Genomic DNA, 12,218 nt, shown 5'->3' on the forward strand with positions numbered 1-12,218 from the left:
GGCACAAACCCACTGTCGCTGGACCAGACAGGACTGGCAAAAAAGTGCTCTTCACTGACGAGTTGCGGTTTTTGTTTCACCGGGGTGATGGCCGGATTTGCGTTTATCGTCGAAGGAATGAGCGTTACACGAGGCCTGTACTCTGGAGCGGGATCGAGGTGGAGGGTCTGTCATGGTCTGGGGCAGTGTCACAGCATCATCGACTGAGCTTGTCATTGCAGGCAATCTTCAACGCTGTGCGTTACAGGGAAGACATAAAACCTCCCTCGTGGTACCCTTCCTGCAGGCTCATCCTGACATGACCCTCCAGCATGACAATGCCACCCAGCCATACTGCTCGTTCTGTGCGTGAATTTCCTGCAAGACAGGAATTGTAAGTGTTCTGCATGGCCAGTGAAGAGCCCGGATCTCAATCCCATTAAAACACGTCTGGGACGCTGTTGGATCAAAGGGTGAGGGCTAGGGCCATTCCCCCCCAGAAATGTCAGGCGACTTGTAGGTGCCTTGGGTGGAAGAATGGGTAACATCTCACAGCCAAGAACTGGCAAATCTGGTGGCAGTCCATGAGGATGAGAATGCACTGCAGTACTTAATGCAGCTGGTGGCGCACACCAAATACTGACGGTTACTTTTGACCCCCCCCCCGCCCTTTTGTCAGGGACACATTATTCCATTTGTTAGTCACATGTCTGTGGAACTTGTTCAGTTTGTCTGTTGAATCTTGTTATGTTGATACAAATATTTACACATGTTAAGTTTGCTGAAAATAAACGCAGTTTACAGTGTGAGGACGCTTTTTTAGGTACCATTGACTTGCAATGAATTTGTGACACAAATGCCAGAAAGTTAGCATTTGAAAAGTGCCCAACCAAAGCATGGATTGCTGTCATCTTGTCCAGGGTAAGGAAACCAATACTTATTTTGTCATTTGTTTGAACTATCACTTTAACAATGTGTGCGTGGGGGGGGGGTTCTTCAAACTATTTTTCACCTAATAGCAGGAACAGTGCCATCTAGTGTTCAACCTGGTAATATTAGAATGTTGGAGGGGACAAATCTAACTTCAATGAATAATTTCTCTGAATAGGGGAAAAATGTTTAACCAAATCCACTGAATACATTTTACACAGGATGAAGAAACAAAATACAGAGCCGCAGCTGCGTACTACATGGGTGACTTGACTTTCTTTGGATTCCTCATGTCTAAGTCATTGTTAGGAAAAAGTTTGGTCCAAATCGGATGTTAGATACTATATTTAGTGAAATATTATACGAATCCTCTAAATTAAGTGCCAATTTGGGTGCAAACAATTAGATGAATTTCTCAGATCAAATTATTTCAACAAAATGCTGCAAGAATCTTATCTGTTTCTAATAACAGATTTCAGAACAATCTGAGATGGTGGGGGTCAATCTTCTTTCTTGTGCTTTTCGAGGTGGAACGACCCTCCAGGCAGTTCTAGTAACACATTTGGTTCATGTGACTATATTAGAGTACTGCATCAGCAATTCTTTGCTGTACGTTTTAATAGTGGGTGGGCATGTATAGTACGTGGTAGTATGTGTTGAGGTAATGTCTAACTGAGTTAATTTTGCTTAAAGATTGCTTAAGGTTAGGGAAAGGGTTAGCTAAAATACTACCGTTGTCTGTCACTCGAACATATGCAACCTTTTGGTCTGTAGCAATACTCCATGTACCCGCCACCTCCTGATGTGGTTTCAGGAATTAACCTTTGACTTGCTATTCAAATGATCCTGCATCATCAGCTCTGATGTCACGTGTCTTCGTATTGGGAGAACTTCCTTCTCCTCAATAGACTGGTCAGAGTGACGTTAGCCAGATGCCAAAGAGTTATTGTCCAAGTGTAGCAAGATATTATGGACAGACAAAAGGAAAAAAGTCTTTATAGACCTAGTATTTCCGATGGAGTTAGCCTATCTTTCTCAAGAGTACTCATCAGCATGAGGTTGTGTAAAACTTACAAGGGCAGGTGAGTTTTACAGCCCAGCCAATAAGTTACTAGTAACCTTTGACTGATGTTTTGTTATGCCTGATTGGATAGAGGGACATTTCTGGAATCCTAGTGAGTCCCTTTTAGAGTAATGTGGAAAGCAGACTCTGCTCTTGACACAGGGCTGAATTGATAGAGTGAATGAATGAAGGTCCCCACACCTACTCATTCCAGGGTTTTTCTTTATTTTTTACTGTTTTACTCATTGTAGAGTAATAGTGAAGACATCAAAACTATGAAATGGCACATATGGAATCATGTAGTAACCAAAAAAACAGTTAAACAAATCAAAATATATGAGATTTTCTTTTAAGTAGCCACCCTTTGTATTGCTGACTGCTTTGCACACTCTTGGCATTCTCCCAACCAGCTTCATGAGGTAGTCACCTTGAATGCATTTCAATTAACAGGTGTGCCTTAAGTTACTTTGTCGAATTTATTTCCTTCTTTTAAGCCAATCAGTTGTGTTGTGACAAGGTAGGAGTGGTATTCCAAATTTAACCCTATTTGGTAAAAGACCAAGTCCATATTATGGCAAGACCAGCTCAACTAAGCAAAGAGAAACGACAGTCATCATTACTTTAAGACATGAAGGTGAGTCAATATGGGAAAACGTGCAGTCGCAAAAACCAAGCGCTATGATGAAACTGGCTCTCATGAGGACCGCCACAGGAAAGGAAGACCTAGAGTTACCTCTGCTGCAGAGGATAAGTTCATTAGAATTACCAGCCTCAGAAATTGCAGGCCAAATAAATTTGTTCAAGTAACAGACACATCTCAACATCAACTGTTCAGAGGAGACTGTGTGAATCAGGCCTTCATGATCGAATTGCTGCAAAGAAATCACTACTAAAGGACACCAATAAGAAGAAGAGACTTGCTTGGGCCAAGAAACACAAGCAATAGACATTAGACCGGTGGAAATCTGTCCTTTTGGTCTGAGTCCAAATTTGAGATTTTTGGTTCGCGGAGTAGGTTTCCTACCGTGAAGCATGGAGGTGTGATGGTGTGGGGGGGCTTTGCTGGTGACACTGATTTTATTTAGAATTCAAGGCACACTTAGTCATGCTGGTTGTGTGGCAGCTTCATTAAATAGTACCCGCAAAACACCAGTCTCAACGTCAACAGTGAAGAAGCGACTCCAGGATGCTGGCCTTCTAGGCAGAGTTGCAAAGAAAAAGCCATATCGCAGACTCGCCAATAAAAAGAAAAGATAAAGATGGGCAAAAGAACAGACACTGGACAGAGGAACTCTGCCTAGAAGGCCAGCATCCCGGAGTCGCCTCTTCACTGTTGACGTTGAGACTGGTATACCCGCGTACTATTTAATGAAGCTGCCCGTTGAGGACTTGTGAGGTGTCTGTTTCTCAAACTAGACACTAATGTACTTATCCTCTTGCTCAGTCGTGCACCGGGGCCTCCCACTCCTCGTTCTAGTGTGTGTGTTTTTTGTTCTTCAAAATTGAATAAATGTTTCATGGCTTTAGGAACGTGAACAGGCCTCTAACGGTCTCCTGTTTCTTTCCTTTTGTGTTGCAGTGCTCTTCAAGCGGTCCAATGGAGGATGGGAAGCCGGTGTGGGCGCCCCACCCAGCAGATGGGTTCCAGCTGGGGACCATAGTGGACATAGGAGCAAACAGCTTGACCATCGAGCCGCTGAAACAGGGGCAAAAGGTAGGCGATCATATGTCCAGAAAATATACACACACCCTCGCGAAAACAGACGTCCATCGCTATAACATTTTGAACAGAGAATTTGCGTAATTGTGGTGGTGGTCATCAGTAGGCAGGTTTCTATTGCACCAGGTTAATATGACAAAAGCAATGTCCCCCCTTAAAAAAACATTGTAACATGTTTATTGGTAACTGCAGCTATAGGATAAATGCTCTAAAGATCAACAATTGTTTTTGTTTTTTTTATCTGTTCGACAGGCGGATTTTTTTCTAACTTTATTGTGATAAATTTTGATGAACTGTTTTTTGAATAACTTATGATTCAGACCACTCTGCAATTTGTTTTAAAGGTGTACTGCTTGATAAATCTTGTCCTGACTTTCAAGAATGCCTGAATTGCTCTGCTTTTCTGGATGCAAATTCCACCATCCAATTATTTCAGATCTACAGGAGTGCAAGTTTCCCCATGGCACAGACCGTGGCAATACCTTGAAACTTGGTAATATTTTGAAAATTGCAAATATTTGATGGGGGCCACAGAAAATCCGAACTCATCTTGAGGGGCCGCAGTTGCTAGTGGGTCTGCGTGCCCATTTTGCCATGGGGCGTAGAGAAATGAGTTCCTCTAGTTAATTCAATCAATAGTAAAATGCGTCATCGCTGCGAGCCATCATGACTCTCAAAAGCCGCGACAGCCGCGGTTTACTTGTGAAGATAACTTTAGCGCCGACCTAAAACACCCTACTCAAACTCACACAAACCTTCAAATAGGTATGTAATGAGACATTATAGAATCTCTTTATAGTGTTTTATTTACGTTTTACAGGTGATAAGTTGGAGAAATCCAGTGGGGGAAAAAAGCTAACCCGCACAACACATCTCCCCCCTTTTTACTATCACTCAGTAGCCTTCGCTTCCCCCTCCGCCCTTTTTAACAAGACCTGGCTGAGCTTCTTTGACTTTTTCAGTCCTCCATAGACGGGCAGCATTAAGGTCTCATTTATTTTGCTGGAAAGGCGAGAAATTGTGCTTTACAATGGTATTCATATTATAGTTGACCTGGAAGTATTACATTTTTTGCGTGCTAAAATAAGGTCAAATGTACAGAAGTTGGCTAGCGTTTTATCACACATAGTGTGTGCATACAATACATTAAGATCATGATTAGGTGAAAGCTGTCAGTCTATGACCCCTTATTGGTGTCACTTGTTAAATCCAATTCATCAATGTAAATGAAGGGGAAGAGACAGGTTAAAGAAGGACAATTGAGACCTGGATTGTGGATGGGTACCATTCCGAGGGTGAATGGGGAAGGGATTTAAGTGCCTTTGAACGGGGTATGGTAGTAGGTGCCAGGCACACCGGTTTGTGTCAAGAACTGCAACGCTCCTGGGTTTTCACTCAACAGTTTCCCGTGTGGATCAAGAATGGTCCACCACCCAAAGGACATCCAGCCAACTTGACACGACTGTGGGAAGCAATGGAGCCAATGTGGGCCAGCATCCCTATGGAACGCGTTCGACACCTTGGAGGGTCCATGCCCTGACAAATTGAGTCTCTTCTGAGGGCAAAAGGGAGGGGGGGTGTGCAATGGCAAACTCAATATTCGGAAGGTGTTCCTAATGTTTGGTATACTCAGTGTATATGCATGTTTATATATAGAAAAGTATGTGGATTTGGCTATTTCAGCCACACCCGTTGCTGACGGGTTTATAAAATCAAGAACACAACCCTGCAATCTCCATAGACAAACATTGGCAGTAGAATGGCCTCACTGAAGAGCTCAGTGACTTTCAACGTGGCACCTTCATAGGATGCTACTTAAGTCAGTTTGTCAAATTTCTGCCATGCTAGAGCTGGCCCCGGGCAATTTTAAGTGCTGTTATTGTGAAGTGGAATCGTCTAGGAGCAACAACGGCTCAGTCGCGAAGTGGGTAGGCCACACGCTCATTAAATAGGTTTCCATTGCCGAGCTGCCACACACAAGCCTAAGATCACCATGCGCAATGCCAAGCGTCAGCTGGAGTGGACTAAAGTTCGCTGCCATTGGACTTTTGAGCAGTGGAAACGTGCTCTCTGGAGTGATGAATCACGCTTCGCCATCTGGTTTGGTGGATGCCAGGAGAACGCTACCTGCCCGACTACATAGTGCCAACTGTAAAGTTTGGTGGATGAGGAATAATGGTCTGGGGTTGTTTTTCATGATGCAGGCTAGGCCCCTTAGTTCCAGTGAAGTGAAGTCTTAAAGCTACAGCATACAATGACATTCTAGAGGATTCTGTGCTTCCAACTTTGTGGCAAGGGTTTGGGGAAGGCCCTTTCCTGTTTCAGCATGACAATACCCCCGTGCACAAAGCGAGGTCCATACAGAAATGGTTTGTCAGGATTGGTTTTTTTAAGAACTTGACTGGCCTGTACAGAGCCCTGACCTCAATTGGAACGCTGACTGCATGTCAGGCCTAATCGCCCAAAATCAGTGCCCGACCTCATTAATGCTCTTGTGGCTGAATGGAAGCAAGTCCCCGCAGCAATGTTCCAACGTCTAGTGGAAAGCCTTCCCAGAAGAGTGGAGGCTGTTATAGCAGCAAAGAGGTGACTAACTCCATATTAATGCCCAAGATTTTGCAATGAGATGCTCAACAAGCAGATGTCCACATACTTTTGGTCAAGTAGGGTATATATTTTTTATTTGGGGGGGGGGGCAGGGAATTGATCCGAGGGCTTTCAAATCGGGGCCACCAGTTGCCGATTCCTTGCATAAATGGTTAATGGAAACACTTCAACCACTTTTATTTGACGCGAGGTTTTTGTAAAATAGTTTTAAAATAATTTTTACCGACAGTCAATTGTCGCATCTATTTTCTATTAACTTTTTAAAAGTCTACCAAAAATCGCTGGAGAAGTTAATGGAAACCTATCTTGACACGAAGACCCTCCAATAGCCAACATACTAGTGAAACATCAAATCTCTGTAGGCTGTAGTTTAGTCGTTTATAGATACTACCCTCCTCCACTGGTACAAAATGAAGCCCCAGTATCTGAGGTAAAGTGGCTCTTACCTGGTCAAGTAGGCTTTCCCTTCGAAGCCACCAGTCACTGCTAATTCACTAGATAATGTATTACGCTAAAGCTCTTGATGTTAGCGAAAACCAGTTTCTATGGTAACTCGTACTTCCTTGTGTGGCTTTGTCATAAAGTGAACGTCCTCCTCAATTTGCTCACTTATAGTGTTTACATCCGGCCCATAAATCATCAGACTCCGTCAGATCTTTTATTATGAAGGAAGCTGTGTGTGTGTGTGTTCCAGTCATTTGTAACGGATGTGTCCATTCTGTGGCATTTATGGTCCGTTCTGTGCTGTAAAAGGCAGTCTGAGTGGCACAATGTGTCTTCTGTCCCTGCAGCAGCCAGTTAGTGCCAGTCTACAGCTCCCATCCTCCACACCCAGCCCGCTCAGAGCAGCAGCGGTGTACGCAGCCTGGCAGACCCCTGAGGGGGGGATGTCAGGCGAGAGGGGCTGCTCAGTGCATGACACCGTGTCACACACACAGCCTGAGCCACAATGGCTGACTCTGTGGCCCACAGCGTTAGGTAATGTGTCCCAGACTGGGCCTGTGTCCCCAATGGAACTCTATTTCCTATATATTGCACTCATTTTGACCAGAGCCTTGGTTGAAATTGGTGCCCTATAAAGGGAATAGGGATACAGTTTTTTCACTGTTTTGCTCTGCCTTGGTGTGTGTGAAAAGAGAGAGGAGGGGTGAGGGACGTATTTAAATTCAAGGGGGCATTGCCTCACCGTCCGTCCCTCCCCCCTCCCTCTCCTTTTCCTCTTGCCTTCAGTCACCTCACGTGGCTCAGTGCTTTGGAATCTTGCCAGTTTGGGCCCAGAATGTGGCACATACCAGTGCAGGAAAGAATGAACCGACTGTACGTCACCTTGGCATCTCCACTCTTGGAAGTTTTAACACCTTCTTGCAGTGCCTTTATTTGAGACACTAAGGACACATCCCAAATAGCACCCTATTTCCTGTATAGTGCAATACTTTCACAAGTAGTGCACTAAATAGGGAATAGGGTGCCAATTGAGATGATACCTAAATTGCTGGCCCAGAAGAGGAGAGGCCAACAGGTCCCCATGGCCCACAGGAGGGAGCTGGCTCTAGCTGGTTGACCCAAATGGCACTCTATCCCCTACGTAGTGCACTTCTTTTGACCAGCACTATGTAGGGAATAGGGTGTCATTTGGGACGCAATCCTATGTCTGACTTGGCCTCGCAAGCTACACACATTGCAGCCCGCCTGACCCGCTTACTAGTCTAAGGTCAACCCACAGATGTTCCCCAAACGAACTTCTAAAATATTTGTTAAACATGTAAAAAAAATTCCCTGGTGAAGAAATGTTTTTGCCACGTGTGGAATGGACAAGGTAAAATTGCAGAATGCTTTTAGCTGGTGCTGTGTTAGAGGCAGGCCAGGAGAATGTAGCTCTCAAACTCCAGGCGGCATTCTGCATTCTCCCTACAGTTTTCACCAGTTAACTCAGCGCCGGGATTGTAGTTCACATGAGCTTTTAACGTTTAGATAATCATCGCTTGCGACACGGCTTTCGAAACAACATATGGCACTTGTCTTTCATCAGCGAGAAAGAACCCTTCAAATGAAAAAGATACACTGACTGTAGCAGTTATGCACAGACCCATAAGGCTGTGTGTGTCCATCTGTTTCCCGTAAAAAAGCGCTGTAACATTGGGATATGGCCCGGTGGGAACACTAACCCTATAAAGGTGTGTAGTAATTTAAAGTTTTTTTTTAAATGTATATTTTATAAATATAATTCTCGCTGATATGAAAGATGCCTTCCTTATGTTTCTAAAACACAAGTGGTGCGTGTTAATGTGTACCGCAAGCGTCTGGGCTCTTACCAAAACTCCCCCGGTCAGAAGATACCATCGTCAATAGGCGCTAAAGCAGTTGGCGTCGATGAATTGGTTAAGAAGAATGTATCCATGCAGAAGGAGAAAGGTGCAGCCAGCCATCTTTCACTAGCTTTGGTTAGCCAAGTAGCCCACTGTGTTTGTTCATAGTTCCATGAACATGAATGCACTGCATATCTTCAGAAACGATTCACACACCTTGACCTTTTCCACATTTGTTGTTAGACTGAATTAAACATGTATTCAATTGAGATGTTTAGTCACTGCCCTACACACAATGCCCCATCATGTCAAAGTGGAATTATGTTTTCCAAATAAATTAAAAGCTGAAATGTCTTTAGTCCAAGTATTCAACCCCTTTTTGTTATGGCGAGACTAAATCATTTCAGGAGTAAACATTTGCTTAAGTCACTTAATAAGTTGCAAGGATTCACTCTGTGTGCTGTAATGTTGTTTAACATGATTTTTGAATCACTACCTCATCTCTACCCCACACATACAATTATCTATAAGGTCCCTTGGTCGGGCAGTGGATTTAAAACGTAGATTTAACTACAAAGACCAGGGAGGTTTTCCAATGTCTCGCAAAGAAGGGAACCTATTGGTAGATTGAATAAGGAAACTCATCAAGTACGCTAAACTGCTAGTGTGCTCTCACATACGGCGTCACGCTAACTTGCAATTGCAATGTGCTTTTAGGATTCTGAAATAACCCGTAGTACTCACCAGATGTGTTTACCATAAACACATACTATGAGTAACACACTAACACCAGCCTCACAACTCAAGCCCTGCCTATGGGGACATGTAGCTAGCAGTATTGTTTGTCCTAGGCCATGCATGTGTACTGATGATGCTGGTGAATAATGCATGGTGGCTGGCCTCTGCAGTGGAGGTGCTGACCGACAACCATGGGCCTGAATAGGGGAGGGGCTGCAGCTTGCAGTCAGACTCCGCAGCACCTCACTAGTTAACTCCCAGATCCTGTTTCTGCCTCTCTCTCCAAATAATTCATTGTCCCTTGACCTGTCACTCACTGCTGCATACACCAGGGCCTTTGAAGCAATGGCGTTCTGAACAGTCAGTGTTTTGAGTGGCCGTTGGGAAACTTGGGGATTGCTAAAAGAACACGTTGACATACTTGGAAAAGCTTACTGACTTCTATATACTTCATGGGTTTATTTACTCATGTGTCTCTCTCCTTTATTTGGTATTTTAGGCCACATACTTTTATGTGCTTAGTGACCTACTCTTCAACTTTTAATACATTAGAAAGAGAACAGCATGGTGAAATGCTTAATTTGTACAGATTTTAATCCTGTTTCACGTCCATCTTGTTTTGACAGAGCTTTACGGCCCAGATCAACCAAGTGTTCCCAGCTGAGGATGATGTCAACAAACACGTGGAAGACAACTGTGAGTTTCTAGCACAAACACTGCTATTGTTTTAGCAGAAGTCTGCAGTCTCCAGCACAAGGTTTTTATGTTTCTTACCATCACATAAAGTTGCCCTAATGGGCACCTACGTGGTTTTGCAGCACTATATGAAGTAATGAACTGAATTACAACCCTGAAACTGTTACCCCCCCCCAAAAACTCCACTGAGGATTGAGGAATGCCATTTTGTGACATTTATGTTCTTATGTGTTTTCCATTTTGATCCATCCTCTTCTTGACAGCTTGTGATTTACTGTTTTTTTTCAGGTTCTTTGATGTACTTGAATGAAGCCACTCTATTGAACAACGTCCGCGTGCGGTATAGTAAAGACAAAATTTATGTAAGTACTTTATAACACACACAACCTGTATTTTCGCTACCGTTCAAAAGTTTGTGGTCCGGTGCACAACTGAGCAAGAGGACAAGTACATTAGAGTGTCTAGTTTGAGAAACAGACGCCTCACAAGTCCTCAACTGGCAGCGTCATTAAATAGTACCTGCAAAACACCAGTCTCAAAGTCAACAGTGAAGAGGCGACTCCGGGATGCTAGCCTTCTAGGCAGAGTTGCAAAGACAAAGCCATATCTGACTGGCCAATAAAACTATTAAGATGGTCAAACGAACACAGACACTGGACAGAGGAACTCTGCCTAGAAGGCCAATTTTCACCTGCGCTAAAATAACTGCAAAAGGGTTTTCTAATGATCAATTAGCCTTTTGAAATGATAAACTTGGATTAGCACAACGTGCCATTGGAACACAGGAGTGATGGTTGCTGATAATGGGCCTCTGTACGCCTATGTAGATATTCCATTAAAAATCTGCCGTTTCCAGCTACAATAGTCATTTACAACATTAACAATGTCTACACTGTATTTCTGATCAATTTGATGTTATTTTAAATGAACAATAAAATAAAAAATTGAAAGCTTTTATTTAAAAAACAAGGACATTTCGAAGTGACCCCAAACTTTTGAACGGTAGTGTATATCCTGCTGTCTTCCCCATCAGTCTTGTTCCAACAGCTGAACAGGTTGAACCAGTAGGGGCAAGGCCGATAGAACACTCACTCATTATCATGCTAAAGCCCTGTCACCTCAGCCACTTCTGTCTCTTCACCTACTGTACTTTACTGCATGTGTGTGTTGTGGTGTGTTCCCTCCTTGATGGATGGCGTGACGGCCTTATCATTGTCACTCTGGGCTGCATGTCAGGTGGCTGATGGGAGCGAGGGCAGTTACATTGACGTGCACGCACACCTGACAGGCAGCCCAGAGTGACAATGACAAGGCCTTCACACCGTCCATCAGGGAGGGGACACAACACATATACACACGCAGACACAGCTAGCGCTTGTCATCAGTCTCCCTGCTGGCCCCTGTCTACCCCTTTGTAATTGGCCAGGGAGCAGAGCAGAGCCAGGCAGCGCTATCCTGTTCCCCACTGAACTTAATTAGGTCCTCTGAGGTGACAGCCAACCAGGCAGGCAGGGGGACATGGAATCCAGCTGGTGGGGGAGAGGAGTCATGGGACACTTGTCTTCCAACGGGTGGCATCTAGTGGCTGCAGTGAGAAACTGATGAACAGGTTGCTGTGTTCTATGGAGGTGTTTGGCTGATATGCAGTGAGACAATTCCTTTTAGCAGTGATGGGATTCGTGTTTTGTTAGGTACTTGAGGAAAAACTGGGTGTTATATCAGAAGTGTTCACCCCAAAAGCATTTGATGTTTATCTAGTGCTGAGCGATTAACCGACATGTTGGTATTTTTTTTTTGCTTTTTAAACAACTAATTTACTGACATCGGTTAAATTATTTGAATTCCATTTAGTTCCTTTTTTTTCTGTGAGCTCAATGCGCAGTTTCTCTAGAGAGAAATCTGATGAAGCCTGAACTGTGCGACGTAGTCAGGAGTTGTGGTTTCCAACATGGCGGAAATAATATTAACTACAATAACCATAATCCATTGCATGCCTACGTGTCCGGTCTGTGTGGGGCAGACATGGAGAGGGAGAAAAGAGACAACGTGCTGTTGCTTTGCTTGGTATCTCTACCTGAAAATACATGATATAAGTGATTTTGATATTCAGCAGTCAGTATGCCTTATTTACTTTGAAGAACTACTAAAATCTATAGAGATGAGATGCTGACTTAGAATA

General features: G+C 43.8%; 1 protein-coding gene across 8 annotated transcripts in view; it reads left to right on the plus strand.

Moving 5' to 3' along the window:
• The window catches only part of LOC111973259 (unconventional myosin-VI), a 93,850-nt gene that overhangs the window by 16,334 nt on the left and 65,298 nt on the right, over positions 1–12,218 (plus strand). For all 8 annotated transcript variants that reach the window (XM_024000557.2, XM_024000558.2, XM_024000559.2 and 5 more), the window contains exons 2-4: positions 3,552–3,686; positions 9,970–10,039; positions 10,328–10,401. In XM_024000557.2, the coding sequence (XP_023856325.1) occupies positions 3,570–3,686; positions 9,970–10,039; positions 10,328–10,401 (261 nt within the window). In that variant the 5' untranslated portion in view covers positions 3,552–3,569. The remainder of the gene's footprint in view (positions 1–3,551; positions 3,687–9,969; positions 10,040–10,327; positions 10,402–12,218) is intronic.

This window comes from Salvelinus sp. IW2-2015, linkage group LG14, assembly GCF_002910315.2.
Source record: "Salvelinus sp. IW2-2015 linkage group LG14, ASM291031v2, whole genome shotgun sequence".
In the NCBI taxonomy this organism is placed as follows: domain Eukaryota; kingdom Metazoa; phylum Chordata; class Actinopteri; order Salmoniformes; family Salmonidae; genus Salvelinus; species Salvelinus sp. IW2-2015.